The sequence below is a fragment of the Fukomys damarensis genome, unplaced genomic scaffold (assembly GCF_012274545.1).
Source record: "Fukomys damarensis isolate Sample0158 unplaced genomic scaffold, DMR_v1.0_HiC HiC_scaffold_21, whole genome shotgun sequence".
In the NCBI taxonomy this organism is placed as follows: Eukaryota; Metazoa; Chordata; class Mammalia; order Rodentia; family Bathyergidae; genus Fukomys; species Fukomys damarensis.
Window position 1 is genome coordinate 18,731,750 of NW_022900933.1, and position 24,453 is coordinate 18,756,202.

The 24,453-nt window shown below is 48.3% G+C and overlaps 1 protein-coding gene across 1 annotated transcript in view; it reads left to right on the forward strand.

Moving 5' to 3' along the window:
- The window catches only part of Lrrc74a (leucine rich repeat containing 74A), a 30,365-nt gene extending 7,823 nt beyond the window's left edge, over positions 1-22,542 (forward strand). The window contains exons 3-14 of the mRNA XM_033766696.1: positions 656-828; positions 4,238-4,345; positions 5,240-5,336; positions 7,520-7,569; positions 8,062-8,143; positions 12,548-12,633; positions 13,051-13,245; positions 14,939-15,034; positions 16,016-16,165; positions 21,276-21,383; positions 22,262-22,344; positions 22,470-22,542. Coding sequence (XP_033622587.1) covers positions 656-828; positions 4,238-4,345; positions 5,240-5,336; positions 7,520-7,569; positions 8,062-8,143; positions 12,548-12,633; positions 13,051-13,245; positions 14,939-15,034; positions 16,016-16,165; positions 21,276-21,383; positions 22,262-22,344; positions 22,470-22,482 — 1,241 coding nt within the window. The 3' untranslated portion in view covers positions 22,483-22,542. The remainder of the gene's footprint in view (positions 1-655; positions 829-4,237; positions 4,346-5,239; positions 5,337-7,519; positions 7,570-8,061; positions 8,144-12,547; positions 12,634-13,050; positions 13,246-14,938; positions 15,035-16,015; positions 16,166-21,275; positions 21,384-22,261; positions 22,345-22,469) is intronic.
- Positions 22,543-24,453: the final 1,911 nt, after the last annotated feature.

Below are 24,453 nucleotides of genomic sequence, written 5' to 3' on the forward strand. Positions count from 1 at the left end.
CCGAAACAGAGGCTCCCTCAACCATGAGAAGTCTCCAAGCTGGACGCAGTGGCACACACCTGTAATCTCAGCACTCTGAGAGGCTAAGACGGGAGGACTGCAAGTTTGAAGCCAGCCTGGGTCACTCGGTGAAACTCTCTCAAAATGAAAATAATAATAATAATAATAATAATAATAATAATAATAATAATAGGAATGGGGACGAGCTTAGTGGTAGAGCACCCTAGAGTTCAATCCCTAGTACCAGTGATATAAAAATTTTTAAAGTCCTAGCTTTGTCCTACTGTCTTTACCTTTTGAGACCATTCCAATGTGGCAGGAGGCAGGGCCTCTCCATGTCCCTGGTGATGAGCCACTGGATGCCGCCCACCTGGGAGGGTGGAATGAGGGTGTACCTCTAATCTCTGCTGGAAAAGCCTGGGGCCTCAAGTCAGAGGCCTCATATCTTACCCAAAGGGAGAAGTCCATTTAGGATTATCTGGGATTAGTGCCTCCCTCTCCTACTACTGGCTGACACCAGGATTGGTGGTTGCTTCTACAGCATATATCCACAGGGGCGGATCCCTGGTAGAGGAAACTCCAGTCAGAAATGAATATTGCCTGTTGCTAGCCAGAAGACACGGCAAAGCCAACTTCCTCCTGTCTTTCTCTGTAGATACTGAGAGATCCTTCACCACTGGACAAAGGGAGCTGTACCTGGAGGCCTGCAAACTGGTGGGTGTGGTGCCTGTCTCTTACTTCATCCGGAACATGGAAGAGCCCTACATGAAACTCAGCCACCATGGTTTGGGCCCCATGGGTACCAAGGCTATCGCTATAGCCCTGGTGGTAAGCATGCTTGGGGGAGGCGACACATGGACCCTGGATGATTGACAAGATGACAGGCCCAAGATTCAGAAGGCCTCTCATTTGGAGCCTAGAAGGAGAACCTTTGTTCTCCTGCCTGGGGTCTGCTTGGCTGCCAGGTGATTTCCAAGACAGGTACATACTCCCCTTGAGCTCCGGGAAGTATTCACCTAGAGACCAGGATCTTGCTGCCATTCAGGAAGCAAAGTCCCAGCCTGCGGGCCCAGGGCAAGGGCCTGGGCTGGAATTGGGCTTAAAAGTTCCTGCAAGAGCACAATACTCAGTCCTGGGGGTCCACTACAAAGCTACCTCTGTAATGAGTCTGCTGCTAAGCCACTCCTTTCAAGGTATCTCTTTGTAGCATTAGAATTTGTAAAGACAGACCACACTATACAGTAAACCTCATTTCCCCTCAGGAGTAATGTTATTTCTTGGCTTGGCATGACTGGAACAAGAACTTGACCTTAAATTCATCATAGCTTTATATATTTACGATTGGCTATGTACAAAACTGACTCTCATCACAGAAAATATAGCAACTAATGTCTACACAACAGCATTTGTTCACTTAGGAAGGCAAAGAGAAATCTCAAATTTTTAAAAATTCAATTTTTGAAATCTCAGAAAGGCAAAGAGGTAAATGTTCTTTAGAGGTGATACTTTAAAATTAGTAGTCTTCAGCCAGGCATGGTGGCACATGCCTGTAATCCCAGCACTCGGGAGGCTGAGGCAGGAGGATCACTGGGAGTTTGAGACCAGCCTGGGCTACATAGTGAGTTGAGGTGAGTCCCAAATACATAGTGAGACCCTGTCTCAAAAACCCAAAAACAAAAAAACAAAATTAGTAGTCTTCAAACTGATCATGGAAAGAAACAACAGAGGAAAAATAACAGAACAAAGGAATAGGTTTTTGGGGGTTTTTTTGTAGTGGGAATCGAACTTGGGACCTTGCCCTTGTAAGGCAGGTGACGGAACCACCGAGCTAAATCCCCAGCCCTACAAAGGGATGATTTTTAAAGTATGCATTTCCAAAAGATCTGAAGGAGAAGAGGCGTCAGTGAATTCCATAGGGAATGACTGAGAGGTGGTAGAAGCTGGTAAGAGACAGGAAGGACAAGTGCCAGAAGGTGGACTCCGCCAGGTCCCACGAGGCAGAAGTCTAAGAGGATGATGAATGAGGAGGGCGAGTCTATGCTTTGATGTCTACCCGGCTAGGAAATGAATGGCAACTTCCAAAAGCCTTGCAGTCCGCCATCGGTGTCCATCGCTGAACATTATCATAGATAGGCTGTAAGCTCCTTGAGGCATCGATGGTGCGCTGGCCACTTGGGGGTCCTTGTCCCCAGCTGGCACTGAAGAGCGTTTCTGTGAAATTTATGCCTTATTTTTCCTTGCCTCCTGCCCCACATGTTCCTCTTTTCTGAAAACATAGCAGCATTTGCATTTAGCTCAAGCCCATTAAGAAGCTGCATGAAATAGATGATTGCACTGTTTTCTGGGAAAGAGAAAGAAGAGCAGAGAAGGAACAAAGCCATCTCGAAATGCACTGAGGGCTGAAACACTGATTGATGAAGTGTTGGGAATGATCCATTGCCTCGTGAGCTTCATGGCGGGAAGTGGGTAGCAGTCGGACCCTCTCAGGACTGGAACACTTAGGTTTTATTGACGGCAGCTCCTGTTTGGGAAGGGTAGCTATTCTTCTCTTTTTCTCTGTATCATTTATTTGACAACAGCTCATTGTGGTGTCGTGGTGAACTAGACTTTCTCTTCCGCTGTTTAAATTTTCACAGATCTGTGTTTTCCCCAGCTAATAGTAGAAGCATCCTCATAGCAGGGATCATATTTCAGTCTGGGTTGTATACCTTCCTGCCTAGCACCAGGCCCTTGAACTTGATCATGGGGCTGGGGAGGGACTTGAGTGCAGGGATATTCTCTGTTCATCTTGTTTCCCTAGCACTCAGCACAGAGAACGACAAGCAGACACTGGCCCGTGGGACATGAGTGTGGGTGGCTTGGTGAGTGAGCCTCCTGCTTCACCCTATGAGCTGCAGGTCCCAAGCCTGACTCTGGGTGGAATCAGCTCACGGGACCAGACGCTGATAAACAGCACCTAGCTGTGAGGCAGCTGAGCCTCCTTCCAGGCGCTGGCATACCTTCTGCATTGCAGTAGCTCCAGCTCTCACATTTTCTTTTTTGCTGAGAGATGACACAGGCATGAAGGCTCCTTAATACCTAATATTTCTCCACTGCTAGATGGGCTTTGAAAATTCTCAAATCCAAAGATGGGCCTGTTGTTCTCTGACACTGTACTGGGAACAAGGGCGAAAAGAGAAGAATAAAAGTTCTGCTTAGAGCTAATACCAGTTCTGCGTGCTGCAATGTGAGTCATTCCCTCTCATCTTGCTTTCAGGAAGAACGCAGACTAGCGTGCGTTTGATATTTCCTGAAGATCTAAATCCAGCTCCTTCCAAAAGGCTTGAGACAGCCTCTTATTAAAAGAGTATCAGGGCCGGGGTGTAGTTCAGTGGTAGAGTGCTTGCCTGGCCTGTGTGAGGCCCTAGATCCCATTCCCAGCACTGCAAAAAGAGGGAGAGAAAGAGAATCAGTTAAGATCAAGGCTAAACTGAAAGAAAAGTTCTTGGAGAAGCAAATCAAATGCTTTAGATGGCCTCCCTGCAAGAATCTTCTCGCTCATGTTCTCCTGTTAAATGTATCGTTTTCCTCCATCTTGCCATAAGTAACAGTCCTTTCTCCTTCAGGCTCCCTGGTTAGAATCTATTTAGCTCATCCCTGTGGCTCTGGTTTCTCAGGCCTTTAATTGATTTAATGACCCTCTTGGAGCTTTTCCCCGAAAAGCACATTGTTCTACAGAACTCAGTGGGGTGGCTCATCCTCTGCACCACTCTCTTTGTCCTCTCTCTCCACACCTTCTACACTCCTAACCTGCATCTCCAAACTTTCTCTATTAGTCCATTTTCCATTACTGTAGCAATATACTTGAAGCTGATTAACTTTAGACAGAGGATTATTTAGTTCACCGCATTCAAGGGTGGTGGCACTGACATCAGCTTGGCTCTGGTGAAAGCCACTTGGCAGCTGGCATCACAAGTGTGAGAGGGAGTGGGGACACGATAAGCCAGGAAGACACAGGGAAGGGTCAGTAAGACCTTCCCCTAGGCCATTCCGCTTAAAGGTCCCATTAACTCTTCAAATGGCCATCTGGGGACTAAGCCTCCAACACACGAACCCTTGGGGCACAGCCACAACCAAACCATTGCGCCCTTTTCCTTAACTGGGATGTTCAAGAGTTCTGAACCAGAGGGAGCAGGGAACTGACTAGGTCACCAACTACCTCCATGTCCTTCTCCCCTTTCCCTGGTGGTGGCTGAAGTCCAACACGGCTATCATCGGACTGGAACTGGAAGACAACTGCATCATGGAGGAGGGTGTCTTGAGCCTGGTGGAGATGCTGCATGAGAACTACTATCTCCAGGAGCTGGTACTGTGCCTTGCTCTGCTGCCTCCTCCTGCCACCTACTCAGGCCACGCCACAGTCCCCTGCCAGGCCCAGCTCAGCCTCGGGGTGTCTACCCCAATCTGCAGTCTCCTCCCCACTAGATGTGACTTCTCAAGGAGGGCTGTGCCCAGAGGCTGGCCAGGGATCTGTGTTAACCATAGCTGCAGGAAACCTTATACCCTAAAGGGGGACATTTATCTCTACCCGGTTGTCGGAAAGTGAGCTTTCTTAAAAGAATAAAGGCATGAAATAATTACATAAAATACAACCTGCCTGGACACAGATGTTGGTGACGGTTGTGCAACAATAGGAATATTTTTTAATCCCAATAACATGTGCACCTAAAAATGGCTATGATGGTAAATGTTGTGTATACATATTTTACCACCATAAAATTTTTAAGAAAGGGAAGAAGGTAGGATGACACTGGCTGGTTTATATAAGGTCTCTCCCACTAGCCTGACAGAACTGTGTCTGAGTTTATCCCTACTTCTCTATAGCATGGCGTGAATCAGTGAATGGAATTTACCCAGATTGTTCAAGCTCACTTTTTAATTGTTTCATGCCAAAGCCAAACTCTCCCAACGAAGCTGCTTTGAGTTGCAAAACAAAACAATGTGCTCATTAAAGTACCAGGGCTGAGCTGGTTGGAAGTGGGGAGTCACTGAACCAACTTCAGCAGCACTACATCAGAGAAGCCAGACAGGGGGCGGGTTTTCCTTCCTGTGACCCTAATCCTTCTTTCTTCTAATCCTTTCACTCAGCCTTCGCTCCCCACCCAACCCTGCTCCCACAGAAACCTCACCCTGCCCTCATTTGTTAACGAGGACCCTTTGCTGGGGTTTGTACTTACACAAGTGTGTTCTTGCCTTTTAGAATATTTCTGACAATGACCTGGGTTTGGAGGGGGCCAAGATCATCTCAGATTTCCTCCAGAGAAATATTTCTTCGCTCTGGCAACTTGAGCTGTCAGGTGAGATCACAGAACAGAAGGGAGCGAATCCTCCGAGACAGGGGAAGAAGAGAAGCAGTGAAGACCCAGATTCTAGTTGAACCAGACCAGCTCTTTCTGGCCTCAGAAACCAGAATAGTATAACTTACTCCTGCTCTACATTCATCCCTCCCGCTCCACAGCCACAGTGGCTCCCTGATTTCTTCACCAAGCCATTCCTGACTCGCTTTGTGACCCTCTTTCCACTACTTGAACATCTTCACCCCCACATGTGTGCATGTGGCTCTCGCGGCTTCCTCTCTTTCCTCACTCAAGGCTCTGTTCAAATGTCCTTGGTGGGATGCTCTTGGCCACTCTATGGAAATACCACTCTGCCATCAGTCTATCCTGTCTCTCTATCCTGTTTAATGGTGTTTATTTCCACCAGATCCTCATTATATACCAATTTTAAAATTAGTTCATTATCAAAGTTCCATGGAGGGAAAAATCACACGTGAATTCTGGTACCCACAGACTTGTCCTCACTCAGGTTTGCAGATTTATGCTACTTGGAACCCCTAAACCAGGAAAGAAACATAGAAAGTGATTTTATGCTGATAGGACTCAGGAGTCAACAACCAACAACAACAATTTTAAAAAAAATGAATACAGTGAAATTTGAACGAGTAATAGCTAACACATTTCTTGAATTGACTAACTCTCAGATACAGTAATGCTAGTAAGTCCTAAGAAAAATACATAAAAAGAAATCCACAGTCCAAGGTATCACCGAAACAAGCACTTAAGATAAAGAGAAGAGTCAGGCACTGAAAGTCATTTAGGGTACAAAGAAGATTATGCATTCTCATAATCTTTGTACTCTGGGAGGCTGAGGCAGGAAGATCACAAATTAGAGCCTTGCCTGGGCAATTTAGCAACTCAGTGATACCTCATTTCAAAATTTTTTCAAAAATTTAAACAGGACTGGGAGTGTAGCTCAATGAGAAGGCCTTAAATTCAACCCCCAGTACAAAAGGAAGAAAGTGAAGAAAGAACAAAGGAAAGAAGGAAGATGATGATATGGGAAAGATATTAGAAATATCTAAAAGAGAACATATAGAAATAGTTTATTTTTAATATAAATGTTATTATGTATCAAGTATTATTCCCTAATTTCACTAACAAGAGGGAAATTAGTCCAAGTTTCTTGTGTTTCATTTGTTTGTTTGTTTCTTTGTGACAGGGTCTCACTATGTAGTTCAGCCTGGTCTTGAACTCATTGTGTATCCTAGGCTGGCCTCAAACTTACTGCAGTCCTCCTGCCTCAGCCTCCCTAGTGCTGGGATTACAAGTGGACACACTACACCCCACCTGGATTTCTTTCTGTGAAGAACAAATAGGTTTATCTCATTTTCTGGGTAGTATTCCATGTTCTGGATATAGCATAGTTTATTTAACATCTCTAAGAAGTAAGATAAGCACACAGAAATAACGGTGCACCATGGGTTAAAAATTGATTTCCAAATTTCCTCTTAAGAAACCTGTACCAGATTACAATTCTGCCAAGGGGACTGTCTCCCTGTGCTGTCCCCAGAAGTGTCATTAGCAAGATGTTTGTGAATCAGATGGCTCAGTGTGGAGTTGTTGAAGTCACAGCTTTGACACCAGTTAGGTTAGTTGACCCTTTTGTGTCTCGTCTTTCTAAGGGAGGTTTTATTACGCACCTCAAACAGTGATTGTGAAGACTGAGTTACATAAAAGCTAAAATGCCGAGGAGAATATCTAGCATAAACATATTTGTTAATATTCGTCACTATTATCTTCATTATATACCCACATTGCTATTAAGTTGAAGTGCTTAGCACATCTGTTGAACAGATGCTCAATACATAGTACTCAGTAGAACATCATTTCAGATACACGTTTTCTCTTTTATTTCTCTTGTATGAAAGATCAGTTGTAATACATAGTTGTTTGTAGAACAAAATGTTAAGCATTCTTTCTAAGCTACAGATATTCGTACTTGAAGGTCAGATAGAGAAGAAAACATTGGAGGAAATGGTAAACAGCTCCTCCTATTTTCTTGTGTCCACATAATTTGCTTTAAGTTCTTGTCATCTTTTCTGTATCTGGTTGCTCTGAAGCAAGAGAGCTGATGGCGCGCTACGGCACGGGAAGGGGGCCGTGATCGGGAGAGCATTGCTAACACAGCACCCTCATTACAGGAAATAACTTCAAGGAAGAATCTGCAGCCCTCTTATGCCAAGCCCTGTCGGTAAGCGGTACGGGGCGCAGCCGAGTCATATGGGAAAGGGGGTTCCTGGGGTGTTGGGTGAGCTGAGGACTGTGCTAGGCATAGTGAAACAAGGCCATGTGCATGGCTTAGGGAGGTGATAAATGTTTGCCCTTTGCCAGCCCTAGCAAAAGTAGCAGCAAATGGTAGGACTTTCGGGAAGGCACCACATTTTCCCAGAAGCCATCAACTATTAAACAAAAAAATCAACAAATTGTTCTTAGGGCCGGGGATGAAGCTGGGTGGTAGAGAGTTTGCCTAGCATGTGTGAGGCCCTGAGTTCAATCCCTAGAGCTGCAGCAACAGCAACAACGAAAAGGGAGGGCAAGAGAGAAAGATTGTTCTGCATTGCTTTCAGCCCACCTAGTTTTTGGTACCTGAGAGCCCTCCAGCATACTGCCCTGGGATAAGTGGGTAAAAGAATTATAGTCAGAGGAGAAACATAATCTCTCCTTCCCCTGTTTGTTCCGCTAGGCCAATTACCGAATTAGGAAGCTGAATCTCAGTCACAATGAATTCTCTGATAAAGGAGGGGAGTATCTGGGTCAGATGCTGGGTATGTTCCCTGGGGGGAAGGGGAGGATCACCTATCAGTGCTGAATCTCCCTTTACTTTTAAATTATTTTTTAATGTTCATATTGTACAAGTTCTGTACGCTGTGCCCAAAATACATTTTAACTGAAACAAACGCCTGAATTTGAGAAATAAACCTTTCCACAGATTAGGAGAACACATGGAGATACAACTGGCTGACCTTGAGGAGACAAAGGATAATTCTGTGTGGCACAGTGGGCATAAACTATAACAAAAATAATTCACATGTTTGACAATAATACATTAAACCATGTGTATGGTCAAGACACTATGGACAACCCTAAAACTAGCAACAGACAAGGAATGAATATTTGTGGCATTTGTATAAATATAAAAGATTAGTGTTCAGGTTACTGATAAAAGACCCTGTAAATCACCGGCTGCAGAGACATGCACCTATAGTTCCAGGGGCTCGGGAGGCTGAGGCAGGAAAATTGTGACTTAGAGGGCAGCCTGGGCAACATAGCAAGACCTTGTCTTTTAAATAATCTATGAGCCAATTAGCGAATGATATATTCTCCTAGTAAAAGAATAATTAAAACACATGGGCACTGAAAGAAGAGAGTCAACTGCCCAACCTCAGAAATAAAGAAATGCAAAATAAAATAACTTTAAAAAAGATTCCCCTCGTCCCCTGTCAAAGCCGCAGATTTAGTCAGGAATTATCAAACAGTGACATCGGGAGACATACAAACTACTCACAAGGCACTAGATAAAGGTACTGCGGCGAAGGACCGCTGAGGTGGAACAGTGTGCCGAGTGGAACAGAGGCGTGTACATTCTGTGAAGCCATAGTCTGCTTTGCACGTCTCAGAGACGGCATTGCACAGAGAGATGGCTGAGGAGGTTACTGAAGCACTGTTATAAAAAGGAAAGAAGAGGACCGGGAATTTAGCTCAGCGGTTCCACCACCTGCCTAGCAAGCGCAAGGACCCGTGTTCGATCCCCGGTACCAAGAAAATAAAATTAAATAAATAAAAAGGGAAAAATAGATCAACCTGAATGGTTGTCCCTGGGCAAATGAGTAGGACCAAGGATGGCACTGCTAGACTGTGCGTGGGCTGGAGAGAGAAGGGAGCCTTGTGCTGGGACTTGAATAACAAAGAAGAGATCATGCACCGAACTCTGGAGGCACAGCAGTGCAGGCAGAAAGAGCAGAGCGCAGAATGGTCGTGTTCAAGGACCCGAAGAACAGCGTCTGGAACAGAGGGCTGGGTGGCTGGAGCAGAGAGGAAAAAGGAGACTGGACGGGACCAGCAGTCGGATGGCCTCAGACCTCGTGGGACAAGTCAAGGACCATGTCCGGGTTCTGCTCCACACGGAAGGAGTGACTGGCAAGAGATGTGTGAAGGAGGGGCAGGGTCTGGTGTGCAGATTTAGAGCTGGCCTGTCTGTGGTTTGAAGAATGCGATGGAAAAGAACAAGAATGGAAGACAGGATGCCAGTTAGGAGGCTGAGTGTTAGTCTCAGGGAGGGGACAATTAGGTGAGCTCAGGGAGGAGTAGGTAGAGAGGTGGGAGGGGAAATTCAGAATGTACTTGGGAATCAAGCTAAAAGGACTTGAAGAAGTGAGGGGGGCAGAGGTAGAAACAAATCCAATTGGTGATTACTTTGGCTTAGCTACTGGCTGGATAATGGTGTCATTTACTCAGATGGGGAAACTCAGGGAGTAGCAGCTACAGTGGGGCCGGAGTTAGAAGTCAGGTTTTCATTTTAGCCACGCAGTGTTGGCAGTCAGCGGCCATTCGACACCTGCCTGGAAGTCAGGTAGAAGATCTGCTGCATGCGGTTAGAGCTTGGGGAAGAGATCAGAAATGCACATTTAGGAGTCACAGCGCGGAGATGTATTTAAACCCATGGGACAGGGTGAGGTCGTCACAGCAAGGCGTGTAGAGCTGAGCAAGGGGTCGTCCTGACCCCAGTCAGCCCTCAGCGTTCAGGTTGCAGAGAGAAGGACGGTGAGCCTGGGAGGGAGAGGTCCATCAGATAGGAGGAAAGCCAGGAGGACGCGGGTTCAAAGAGTCCAGTGAGGGAGAAGGTTAAAGAGGAGGAAGCAGCCGGGCGTGGTGGCGCACACCTGTAATCCCAACAATGGGGAGGCTGAGGCAGGAGGATCACTGTGAGTTCGAGACCAGCCTGGGCTACATGGTGAGGTCCAGGTCAATCTCAACTACGTAGTGAGACCCACAGTCGACTGTGTCAAATGTGGCTTCGAGGTCAGGAAAAAAAGAAGAGTGACCCCAGGATTTGGCAGCATGGACAGAGGTGGCAGTTTGACGATCACTGTTTTAACAAAGTGGCTGAGTATGGAAGCCCCGCTGGAGGATGTTGGCTGAAAATGAGGTACACAGAGACAGAAAGGGCACCCTGAGCGACAGGGGAAGGGCAGGAGCAGGAGGACAGGGTGGGAGCCGTCAGAAGACAAGCAATCCTGGGAGGATGTTTAAGGCTGAAAATGCTGAAAGGAGGAAAACGAAGAGGCTGATCCTGCAGAAGAAGGAGAAAACAAATCGTCCTTGAGAGGTTGGCAGCAGCAGTGTCCAGGAGAAGAATGGAGAAGTAGCGAGGTTCATGTGCCAAAGATAGGAGGAGGTAGGATGTCTGGTGCAGGGCAGCAGAGAGGAAGAAGGCTCCCAGCTCTCACGGTGCCGCATGAAGACAACCTTCCCCTAGAAAGATTAAGATTAAGGAGAAGGAAGACGGAATAAAACAGCAGGCAAGAGGGAGCAGCAATGTGTTAAGGGACTGCCTGGCAGCTGAGTTTCCACTTTTCCAATTTCCTTTTTATTTTATGTATTTATTTTTTTAAAGCTAGGTTCTCAAATTGCCCAGGCTGGGCTCAAACTTTTAATCCTTCTGCCTCAGCCTCCCAGAGTGCTGGGATTACAGGTGTGGGTCACCATGCCCGGTTCTTAAAATATTATTTTTAAGGCTACCAAATATTAAATCATTACACAAAAGGCATATGGGTTGCATTTTACGTCACCCTCTCAAAAACTCTGTACAGGTGAATATTCATTTTACAGGTGAGGAAAAGATAAGCAACCTGCCCAAGGTCACTCACACAGATAGCAGATCAGCATTCAGGTTCAAATTGTGTGGCCAGGTAGGAGTGCAGACACAAACATGTAGCTTTGATGAGGGAACTGGCAGAGGAAGGGAAATAAGGGTAGGAAAAAAGAAGGGGCCAGACACGATGGTGCACACCTGTAAGTCCAGCACTCAGGAGGCTGAGGCAGGAAGATTGCTGGGAGTTTGAGGCCAGTCTGGGCTACAGAGTGAGTTTAAGGCCAGCCTGAGATATATAGCAAGACCCTATCTCAAAAACATACATACATACATACATACATACATACATGCATACACAAAAGAGTGAAGAGGGAACAGAGAGAGAATAAAGGAAGGAGAACTTTTGTCCTCAAAATAATGTAAGGTACAATTTACTGAAATACATCCTTGTGGTTGACACAGAGGGAGGGACAGGACTGTTGCATAACATGCTGCCCAAAGCCCAAAGGGGATTCCTGCTGTAGTAACAGTGCCAGAAGCTTTCAGCCTCTCCTGACAATGAGGTCCCAGAATTGCCAGCCTCCCCAAGTAAAAACAACAATAATGTGCTTAAATAGGAAGGCTTCCCGGCCCTATGAAGCACACAAGCAATATCATCTTCAAATTTTAAAAAAAGAGTATAATCTCTGCGCAAACTCAGATCCCCAACAGGCCTGAAGCCTCTCACCCCCAGCTGACTGGGTCTCTGAGGCAGCCTGGTAGACATTACACAAGACATTGTGTAATGGGCTGGGGATTTAGCTTGGTGGCACAGTGCCTGCCTTGCAAGTGCAAGGTCCTAAGTTCAATCCCTAGTACCAAAAAAAAAAAGACATTGTGTAGTGTTATATACTACATTCATAAATACAGCCTGGAGGCTGTTTCCTATGCTATCTGCAATTTTTTGTTTGTTTGTTTTGGTACCGGGGATCGAACTTGGGCCCTTGCACTTGTGAGGCAGGCAGTGGAACCTCTGAGCTAAATCCCCAGCTCTGCATTTGTTTTAATGGTTGCATAATAATCTGCCAGTCAGATAGGTACAAGTCACAAATCTTACCTTTATTGGGAAAAGAGGGCATGCACATTTTAATGGGAAGATATCTGTGATCCTATAATATTTGCCAGATAGACTTTGCCAACTTACCTGCCACCCATGATAATACAATCTTTCCTGACACTGGGAATCATATTATATTTTGTGTTTAAATAACTGAAAATTGTTCCCCAAGTGTTTTACTTTGCATGCCCACTGAGCAGTCCTGTGAGGCTGTGTTCTCTGGATGTGCAGGGTGCCAAGCTGACCCCCTCTCTCTCCCAGCCCTCAATGTAGGGCTCCAGTTGCTGGATCTGAGCTGGAATCACTTCCACATTCAGGGAGCTGTGGCCTTGTGCAGCGGTCTCCGGGTAAGGTGCTCACTGAGGGGGGTACACCAAGACCAGGTGAGGATGGCCAGGACCTCCCATTCCACCATCTTGATGTGCTTCTGCATGGTCACCATTGATGAGGGCGTACTGAGCTCTCACCAGATGCTTCCTGAGTTATTGGTCTCCTGCAACTCCTGCATCTGCATTACTTTTTGTATAAATCCCTCCTGCTGAGGCCTGGGTGGTATCTTTAGGAACACTCCAAGAGGAGAGCTTAATTAAAGAGTAGGGAACAATCAGAACCCAAATGGGCCCAGCTGGGAAGCACCTGGACAGCTCAGGCAGATCCGTCTCTCCCAGAACCACTGCTTGGTCTAGCAGGGGGTAGAGGTGGGGGCAGTTGTTGGGTTGAGTCACACAGGGCCTTGATGCTGATGCTGCTTCCCCTCCCTGGAGGCTAACGTGACCCTGAAGAAACTGAATCTGTCCATGAATGGTTTTGGGAATGAAGGAGCGCTGGCCCTTGGAGAGGTCCTCAGACTCAACAGCTGCCTGACCCATGTGGATGTCAGTGGCAATGACATCAGCAACGAAGGGGTCTCCAAACTCAGCAGGGGACTGGAGTACAACAAAACCCTCCAAGTGCTGAAGGTAGTCTCTCCTTGATCTGGGAACCAGCCTTTGTGTGTGTGTGTGTGTGTGTGTACACGTGTGTGTCCATATCTGTCTGTGATGGAGTTGGGGCAGTAAGGTGACAGGGCTGGGTGTTGCTGGAGAGGGAGTGTGTGTGTACGTGTGTGTCCATATCTGTCTGTGATGGAGTTGGGGCAGTAAGGTGACAGGGCTGGGTGTTGCTGGAGAGGGTCATCAGGAACATCCGTCTTGTACTTCCTGTGTGCCTACATTTATGTCCACCTCCTGCTGTGGACCCAGTTCGACCTCAGCTCTCCCTGGCATGCCCCAGCCATCTCCTAACTGGGCTTTCTTCCTCCCAGCTGGTGTCTCTCAGATTTTCCTCCACACTGGGGACATAGTGTACTTTGAGAATACAAATCTGACTTCTGTTCCCCACCACCACCTGCTGTCTTCTACTTAAAACCCCCTCTCAGTTGCTCAGATCCATTTCTCTGGTCCCTGGGAGCTTCTCCTGCCTCAGTCCACCCCATGCTTTCCCTTGCTTTACACCCAAGGCCTCCTGGTCTTCCCTGCTTTCTTCCCAACACAGGGCCTTGATTCGCCCTTCTCCTCCCTTGCTTTAATTGCTGCTCTGCTGCGGGTCACGGCTCACACAGTTGTTCTGCAGAGAGCCTGCTGGGTCTCCCATCCAGGGGACCCATTCCCAGGACCCTGCTCACTCCTGCAGACAAGAGCCTGCTGTCCTCTGTAACTGCATTCTCTCCCACTTGAGTGACTGTTTGGTCATCTATCATCCCACTAGTGTGCCAGCTTCACGAGAGCAAAGACAGGGTCTGGTTTGGCCCATTACTGTGCCCTCACACTCAGCCTTGTGCCAGGCATGTAGTAGACACCCATTGCATGTGTACCACATGAATGGAGGAGTGGATTCATTTGACATTAATATATTTGTTACACACTGATGTGTAGCACAGCTGGTGGGCAGTTAGAGACAGGCGAAAGAGGAGGACTTCCAGCAAAAGCATTCCTGTCACACCTGGAACCAGGTGGGGTGCCGCTTCTCCCACGGCCCAGCCTAACAAGTTGGTCCCTATCAGCTCCACTAGCCAGATGAGGAAACCGAGGCTGCGTGACTTACTCAGGCCACGCAATTAGCAAGAGGCAGAGAGTAGCCAGCTCTACCCACCTTTCCACGGCAACTCCAAGTCCCTCAAAAAGTAGGGCTGGGTAGGGGATCGAGAATGTGAGGGCCTTAGTGGCCAGAGCTGCAGGTGCAGTGAGGACAAGACTGCCGTCCAAGAGGACAACCACACCCTCGGGGGCTGGGGAGGATTCAGCCTCAGAGCCCAGTGACGCTAAGGAGGCTTCTGAGATGCTGAATTGAATAGGATTAAGAAGTTGGCCCAAACTGGGTGTGCTGGCACACATCTGTCTTCCCAGCTATGTACTTAGGAGGCTGAGGCAGGAGGATTGTGAATTCAAGGTCAGCTTCGGCAATTTTGTGAGACTGTCCTGCAAAATAAAATAAAAAGGGTTGAAGATGTAGCTCAGGGGCAGATCACTTGCTTACCATGCTCAAGGACCTGGGTTTAGTTCCCAGTACTGCATAAAGGTGGGGGAGAAAGAGGAGAGAGATTCAAGTTGTGCCCTAAGCCAGCCTCTCCTGCTCCCATCTCAGCCTCTTCCTGTCTTGCCTCTCCTCCCACAGCTCTTCCTGAACCCTATAAGTATGGATGGGGCTGTTTCACTTATCCTGTCCATCAAGAAGAACCCCAAGTCTCAGATGGAAGAGCTTGACGTTTCTGTAAGTGACCCACCCTGGAGAGTCTGTCAGTGATCACTTTCTGGCGTGCACACGGTAGGAGTGCACATGACAGGGAGAGGACAAGACAGAGACCAGAGAGAGGATCCTTGCTCCTTCGTAACTGGGGTCCCAAAGGACAACATCAGTTCCCCGGACGATAGTGTCCCCAGGGACCCTATTGCCTTGCATTCGGCTCTACCCCGACAGACCCCGCCAGCTCTCACGTCGCCACCCTAGACACCAAGCTTCCAACAAATGACCCCTTGAGAAACAAACCACCTGCAAGCCATCGCCTGGCCTTTTCCTGCGCTTTTGCCAACTGTGCTGCAAGAGTGTCGGAATCCCTGCTCCCTCCTAGGACCTTCTCCGGAATATCTGCAGTCCTTGTCCTGCAAGCATGAGTCTCATTCTTTGAGAAGGCAAAATGTATTCAGAACCACATGTGGGGTTGGCAGAGGTTGCTGGAGCTGGTGGAAGCCAGGTTTGATGGAACACTATTTGGCAGGAGACTTCCTCTGTGCCTTATAAACCAGCTCTGAGGGCTCTTCCAAAGGGGAGCTCGCAGTTTGTTTGAGCCATGGCAGGATGGTTGGAAGGAGGGATCCTGTCCCGGGGCGCCCACCCTGAAGAACTACACTCGTGTCCGAATGAACTGGCCTCTCAACTCTGTAGTTCTATCTTGTCCATCAAATGCAGGCACTTAGCCTGGCCATCTGAGAGCAGCGCTGGGCTGACAGCATGTGACAAGCCGTCAGCACTCCATGCAGACACCTGATCAAAATCATGTAGGAAACCCACCATCAAATCCACACGCTCTAAAACCTCAGAACTATCCCGATTGAGGAGCGAGGAGCCCCACCACAGAACAAATCGGAAAAGAAAACACTTCTGAACTTGGCAGGGGGTGGGGTTGGTCTGGCTGGGCAGGGAGATGACACCATGGCAGCACCCTCACCGTGGGTCCATTTGTCCCTGCTGCAGAATGTGGTGGTAACTGAGCAGTTCTCAAAAATCCTGGATGGCTTGTATGCCGTCCACCCCCAGCTGGACGTGCTGTACGACACGGTGAAAGGCCTCTCTTGCAAGAAGCAAGCCCTCTCCCTGCGGACGAAACCCATGAAACTGATCCAGGTGAGCACTGCCTTCCTCTCAAGCCTCTGGCCCCAAATCAGCTCCCCCAGTGGTTCCCCTCCCCAGTGTTGGTGGGAACCTTTTTAATGAGGGGTTTTCCCTGCTCATATTAGATCCCCGGGAGTACTTCTGCCTCCCCAGGAGGGAACTGCTAATCCCTGGCTGAAGTGCATGGGACTTGGCTCAGGATGGGGTCTACCACGTGGGCCCTCTGTTTATCTATGTAAACCCAAAGCCAAGTCACCAAGGCACTCTGTGCTGCAGCCTTTGTACCTGTAAAATGGACATAACAACAGCAGCCACCCCAGTAGGACTGCAGTCGAGATTTAGTTATTTAATACACACGAAGCTCTTAGAACAATGTCTGGCTTATAACAAGCACCCAGTAAATGCAGCCACTCTGATGACTGGTAAGGGTATCAGTAAGGATGGCCATTTGGTGGCTTTAGCCAGAGAGACACTTGAGTCCTTTATTGCACCTGACTGCACCTGACTCCAGTCTTAAATTTTCTCCTGAAAAATCACAGGCAGTAGATGTAACAATCTGAGAACATTCCAGCTGAAAAGGGTGCTGTGCCTCCTAGGGTAGAGTTTGTGCAGTGGTAGGGAAGGCATCTGCTGCTGGTCACTGTCAGGAGATAGGCACAGGGCTGAGGCTGTGCAGAGGCAGATTCTGCAGGTGTGTGCCCTGACCTGATTGGTCTGCTCCATGCCTCAGTTTCCAGAACTAAAGAAAAAAAGCTCTTGAATGAAAATTATCATGAAAGAGTATGAAGAGTTCTAGGAGGCCAGGGGGCATTGGGTGTGTTTGAAAGCAAGATGACTTCAGAAGGAAGGGGGGGAACCTGTTTTGCAAGAGGTGCAGGATGCTCTAGGCAAGGAGTTGTCAGATGCAGATGTGAAACGAGGGCCCCACCCAGCTGGGAGTGGCAAATGTAGAGCCAAAGTCACAGATGCCACTGGGTCTCCAGCACAGTTTTTTTTTTTAATCATAGAAAAATAATCTTGGGGTAGAAGCCAAAGAAGACATGCAATTTCAAACATATTCCTTCCCTTGGGGCAACAGTCTGGTTGGAAAGGTGGGATCCATTGAATAATCCATTCAATAATAATTTTCAAGAGAAAACACCACCTGATCACAAAGAGGTGACAGTGGCAGTCATATGAGCATCCCAGGTGGAGATCCAGCACTGGGCAGGCAGGAAAGGTGGTTCCTACAGAAGTGGGGTGGGAGGGGCAGGAAGGATTCTGGGAGGCAGAGGGTAGGGGGTGTTCTAGGAAGATGTTGCTGCTGCTATCCATGTAGTTCCAGCTTACGGAGAAACCTGGAAACCAAAGCTGAAGAGGGAGGCTGGGCTGAAAGTGGTGACTTCAGACTTTCTGCTCCAAGCTGGGGTTTCATCCTGTTGGATTAGGAAGCCAGCAGGAGCTGTTGAGCATCAGATCCAATCTGCACCCAGCATGGCCAAGGACCAAGTTTTCTTGGCATTGGGCAGTGACAAGAACTGAAGGGGGTAAAAATGGGAGTGGGAGAACCAAGGTAGACAGAGTTGTCAGGCTCCAGACGTGGAATAACTTGCCGGAGAATGACAGTGGAAGAGAAGGACAGATGTAAGAGATGTCATAATGGCTGGATGAGGCACACAACTGAAGTCCCAGCACTATGGGAGGCTGAGGCAGAAGAATCCCAAATTCAAGCCCATCCTGGGCAACTTAGCCACTTAGTGAGACCCAGACTTGAAGTAAAAAATAATAATGGCCTGAGGATGTAGCTCAGTGCAAAGGCCCTCAGTTCAATCCCTAGTACCTCAGGAAAAAAAAAAAAAGAGTAAATGCTTTTGCCATATACTCCAGTAGCCCCAGCTTGCCTTTATCAACAGCACCTACCGAATAACCAGCCCTGGTACAGGTGCAGGCTCTCAGCTAGATTAAGCGCAGAGAAATGGTGGGAAGGCTGAAAAAACAGGCTCTTGGGTTAGATTCCAGAAATGACCCCCAGAGACTCTGACTTGGGTTACCAAGATGCTACTGCTGCCACTGTGAACCTTTGCCCCATCCCACACTCACCCAGCAGAGCATACTTCTTTTCCTACCTTTTATATGTATAAAACCTTTGTCTTAACTACTTTTCTCAGCGGTGAGCCAAAATACTGGACACCCAAAGTTAAAGAAGGAAAGCTTTATTTGGCTCACAGTTTGTAGAAGTTCAGTCCATAGTCAGCAGTCTCCAAGACAGAGTGGCACGGCAGAGCAACATGGCAGAGAAGAAACAATTTATGGAAGACAGAAGGAAGCAAGCAGCAAGCAACAAGCAACAAGCAGCGACCCTCTTTCTGACCCTTCTAGCCTATCCAGGCTACCCACCCTTAATTTAGTGCAGGTAGCACTCACACCCATGGTGGGACACCCTTAATCCTAGCATCACATCCTTGATCCCAGCATCACACACCCTAGATCCAACCACCTCTGAAAAGCCCCACCTACAACTGCATGAGGACATCCAGATATAACCCATAACAACCTTAACACCTTTTTCACTGGTCTTGAACAATTTTCTGCTCAGGACAGCAGGAATCTGGAAAGCCTCTGTAGAAGGAGCATCCCAGCTATGAAGCTCATGCACAGCTGATGATTTTCTTAAAGTCTCCATTGAGGAGAGGTCAACTAAAACTGTGATTGCTGGGGCTGTAGCTGTAGATAGTGAGATTCGGTTATGGGGTGAGATGAGAAATAGTAAATAGTAAATAATAATAATAAGAAGAAGAATAGAACCAAAGACAGAAAACACATGCCATGAAAGGGGATATAAAAGAAATAGATTTTTTTTTTAAATGTTCAGAGAGATGTTATTTGTAAAACACTTTATTTGATGCCGTCAAGTGAAAGGTTAACAGGAAGGAAGGAAAAGGGGAAGGGAAGTAACACGCAGCCCACTCACGAAGTCTGGCAGATTTGCTCCTGTTACTTTTATATTTCCCATGCTTTTATGCCAACCATATTCTATATCCCAAACCCAAACCTCTGAAATGAAAAGGAGATAGATATGCAACAGAGGAACTTATGCTGCTTACGAGACTAACACCATTGAACCTGAAGTTTTCCCCTTTACACTGGCATGGATGCAGTTGACATTTCATTAACAAAGTGCAAAATTTTCTTAGGGAAAAAAAAAAAAAGATGGCTGCTGCTCTGCTTGATCAGGAAGCCGCACCATTAGAGACAACTCCCACCACACACACCACAGGCCACTACAGCGCCAGTGGCCTGCCTTTCTCCAACCCGACCCCTCACACAAGCCCCTCGCACACACCTCATCCAGGTGTTGGTGAAGGCAGTCCCACCGTGACCCTGTGCTGGGAGGGGCCTCGGGGAATGCTGAGTCTTAGCTCTCCAGCCTCTGCCTTCTGCACAGCCCGGGTGCTGCACTCAGTAACAGAGTGCAGAACGAGGCTGAAAGGAGTTCACTCTGGATGAGTTGGTTGAGGTGCTGGAGGATCCAGGAGCTGCTGCAGATCAGAGCTGAATATGCAGGTTTGGGATCACCCTTGTAGGGTGAGAGCAGTGTCTCCAGAGCAGGGGCTGTGAGGAGGGCTGGCAGGGGGCCGAGGCACACCTGGAGGACTTCCTTCAGGAGTAGGACGCTGAGGAATGATATCAGTATGGCAGGATCTGGGCTGGGGGCCTTTGAGAATGGGAGGGAAAGAGACAAAAACAAGCACCCAAGGGTGAAGGGAGGGCAGAGGTAAGGGGAAAAAATGAGAATCAAGACTTGCCATGTAAAGGTACATGATCCCAACAATGAATGTAACTGTAAACTCTGTTGTCCCTAAAGTTAACAAAAAAAACAAAAAAAAAAAAAAAAAAAAAAAAAACAAGCACCCAAAAGAATATTTATCAGCACTGAGAAAGTGTTTACAATGAGTTCGAGGCCATCCTCAGCTACATAGTAAGTTTAAGGTCAACCTGAACTACAGGGTAAGACTGTCTTAAAAAACAAAAACCAAAAGTGTTCACAATGTGTTAGTATAGTGCATTTTGTAAAACAGCAGAAGCAGTAGAAAGATGGCTGACAGATAGATGGAAAAAATACACACCAAAATAGTAGGATTGGATTTATGAGTTTTTGTTTTCTTCATTCTGCTAATCTAAAAATACTTTCCAATATGAATAATATTTTGAAAGAAAACTTTTTTTTTTTCAGTACTGGGGCTTGAACCCAGGGTCTTTTCACTGAGCTACATCCCAGCTCTTTGTTCATATTTTGAGACAGGATCCTACTAGGTTCTGACGTTGACTGGGCTGGAATTGAGCCCACAGTTCTGCCTCAGCTTTCCAGAGTGCTAGAATTATAAAGATGCACCATAGGGGTATGGGGAAAAAACAAGAACCAAGACATATCATGTAAAGGTACAAGATCCCAATGATAAGCTGGGCATGGTTGCGCACGCCTGTAATCCCAGCTCTTGGGAGGCTGAGGCAGGAGGATCACTGAGAGTTTGAGACCAGCCTGGGCTACATAGTGAGTTCCAGGTCAGTCTCAACTACATAGTCAGACCCTGTCTCAAAAAACAAAAACAAACAAATAAACATACCAATAAATTTAATGAGGGGGAAAAATAAGTATGCACCATAACACCTGTCTTGAAATATTATTTTTAAAGTATTCTAACAAATTGTTCTCCATATGTGCATTTGTGGGGATCTGTGAGAATCCTAGGAGTTTCTCCTTTGTCCAGCCACACAACATGGCTGTGGTCTTGTCCTGCAACCTCTGAGAGAGCAAACAGCCCAGCTCCTCCCCATAGGGCTGTCTCTCCTGGTCTTAACCTGAGCAGCACATGTAGAGAGGACCACCATGTGACCCCTGCGTGCGGCCCCTGAACTGCGCAGACCGAGGGGGGATGTGAAGGACAGAACCACTGCTCAGTGGGGCGGGGTGCAGGACGCAAACAGGAGCCTCAGCCTCAGCCTGCACAGCGCCAACACTGAGAGCCTGGAGCTGTTCAGCCGCCTTCTCCCCTTCCATCAGACTCAGAGTGGGTGGGTTCCGGACCCCGGGAGGGGAGGGGTGGAGGGAGGGACAGTAGATAAGGCACCCTGCTTCTTGTAGAGCTACGTGGACCAGCACAAAATCCCACTTGTGGCCTTCTTCAAGAGCTTGAACCCCACCGGAGCAATGGAGATGCCTGTGAGCGAGTTCCGGAGAGCTCTGCTACAGGTGCGTGTGTACGTGTGTGCGTGCGTGTCAGTTAATATGTGCTATGTGCGTATACCAACTCCCCATGATGAATGTGGTCGTTGTGTACAGCACACATGGACTAATGGGGGGATGCGTGAGGCCAGGGTGGGGGAGAGGAGGGAAGAGAGCACAGCACACACTCACAGAGCTTCCTGGGACTGGCTAAGGACACTCACCTCTTTTATCTTGACCCAGAGGGAAAACCAAGCCCTCCCTTAGCCCCCTGCCCAAGTCCTTTTCTGTGCTGTGTGGCGCAATGCCACGGATCACCCAAGATACCTTCACCTCGCAGCTCCTCCTCCCCACTGCATTTGGCTACCGGGAAGTTGAGAAGAAAGAATGAGAGGAGCAGGGACCCCATCTGTCCAAATGAAGGGTCCAGGAGTCCCATCCTGCCTGAAATCCCACATTCCCCTCACCCCCCTACAACAAAGGTGCTGAAGGCATCCTGCAGCACACATGAAGGTCATCAGCAGGACATCCTAGGAGGGCACTGGGCCCAGGAGAGGACATTCTGGTTCTAGGTGGCCCAGGCTAGGATAGATAAGACACTCAATGCCCAGAGCCATGATCAAGGGGCCTAGCCAGGCCTGAGCTGAGAACAAGAACGACCTTACGTGCAACACAGGAGAGATCCTGTCCCCCCAGGGCCACCTGCTCACCCTGGATCCTGATCTCCTCCAGCCTTATTGCTCCTCACAAAGGGGAGCCCTCTGCAGCCCCTCTGCAAGGGGGGTTTGGTCTGCTCTAAGTTCTCAGTCTATACCCACGGTCCCCAGAGGAGTGAGGTGTTGTGGGTGTCGCTGGAGATGGGGTGAGTGGAGAGAGCTCTGTAACATCCTTATCCATGTCCTCAGCAAAACAAGGTCCCTATGAGCCAGGACCAAGTTGGGGAACTGATCAAGAAGCTGGAGGAGAGCAAGGGCATGGTGAACTTCAGGTGATCTGGGGCCCCATGCCCTTCCCTTGCTCCCCAAGGGGGCCCAGGGTGGGCATAAGTTGCTGGGACACCAGGCTCCTGCCCTGCTGCAGCCTCATCCCTGTTCACCTTCTTCTCCTCTGCAGCTCCTTTCTGTAGCAAAGCTTGAGCCTCAGTTGTGTCCTGGGGGCCAGGCCAGACGCTTCCATCCACAGGAGAGGGACGAGTGCACCTGCTAAGGCCCTGTCCAGGTGAGAAGAGGAACTGGGGTTTGTGTCAGGTGCCCAGCCAGGGGTGCTGATGCTTCAGCTGGATCTGACAAGACCAGCAGACACAGATAAGAGGGCCAAGAGACAGCAGGCCCTGGGGCAGAGCTCTGGGCCCTGGAGTGCCCAGGTTCCAGCAGGGGCCCGGTACAGTGAACTCCCACGGTGTGCAGACAGTGTCAGACGGCCAGAGGCAGAACTGGGGCCTGGGTCCCCGAGGCCCCAGGCGGGGGCTCTCAGGGTCTCCTCCAGTTACCCCTCAGCGTGCCTACACTGCTTTGTCGATTCTGTCAGAAGAGCAAAGCTGTAGGTTTCTTGCTGCATGAATCTTTTCCCTTTTGTTACAAAAATCTATCTTCTTGTAAAAATTTAAATCCACAGACATGGCAGCAAAGAAAAAATGAAGGTCCTCTTAAATCCTCCCCAGTTCACTCTGCCTCCCAAAGGGCTCTGGGAAGAAGTCCACGAGAGCATTTTCATGCGTTTTCATGTACTTGTAACTGTGTGTGTGTATGTGCGTGTGTGCACACGAGTGTAGATGTGAGGAAGAGAATACTTAAAAGCACAGGCTCTGACTGCCTGAGTTCTAATCCCAGCTCCATTCCTGTGCAATGTTGGGCAAGTCACCCAGTCTCTGTGCCTCAGTTTCCTTTTGAGGATCAAATGAGTTCATGCCTGAAGGCATTTGGAAGGTAGACTCACACCACACATATGTTCTTATTACAAATTGTTTTACACACGGGCATAGACAGCTTTTAATCATAAACAGACTCAGACCTCTGAGCTTGCTTTACCTTAACAATACATCTTGGTGATCTTTCCACAGTGGTACATTTAGATCCATCTCAGTCCCTTTAACTGCAGCATAATTTAATCTCATTTTCACAGGCATTGGAGCTAATATTTTCCTGCTATAAACAGCAGTCACACACAGCCACGTGTATGATGTTTTGTACACACAGGTCCCCCTAACGCAGGCTTGTGGGGTGCACCCAGCATGACTGGGGTCAGAGAGTGTGCACGTTCTAAAATTTAAATCTCCGGACCCCAGGCCAGTCATGTAAATCAGTGCTGCAGCCCCAGGCAACACTGAATTTAACCCACGTTACACCTTCTGCCAAGATGAAAGGGAGTTTTCTAAATGGCCTCGTGTGAACTTGAGCGGCCTAACACTCTGCCCGTCAGCCAAGAGGCTGTGTTGGCCTCCTCCTTACTCCCTCACCTTCCAAACCAGTTCCTTCAAAGAGCAGAAGTCATAGCAACAAGTGTGGTCTGGGAAGACGTCCCGCAGGAGCCCTGGCAAGGGGGATGGTCATCGCGAGGAGACTAAAGGAGACGAATGCCGTGGCCAGGCCTGGGCGTGAGCAAATAAAGTCGGGCTTGGTTCTGGGCTGCTGGTGGTGTGCCCTTTGTGGGAGGCGAGGGGCCTTCTGCTTTCAGCACCATCGGCAGGCGAGTTCCGGGCGGCCTCCTTACGAGCCATAAAGACAAACTGGGACTGTGATGGATTTGCTGGGCAGAAAGGAAAGAGCCCCTCGGAAGAGATCAGAGCGCAGAAGCAGTTGCTCCAGGGTGGGAGGTAGAGACAGAGGACACAGAGACTGAAGAAAGGAGGGAGGGACCTTTGGAAGCCAATCCCAAAAGTCACACGCGGGGACCCCAGGGCAGGAGATCAGGAGACCTGACCCCTGGTCGTGGCCCAGCCCCACCTGGTGTGTGGCCTTGGAGCCTCTTTGTTCCACCTGAGAAATGGAAGCAATGAAATGAAGACTTCCTCATCCATTCCAGAACTCAACTCTTCCCTTCCCTTCCCTTCCCTTCTCTCTTTTCTTTTCTCTTTTTTTCCCCCCTGGTACTGGGGATC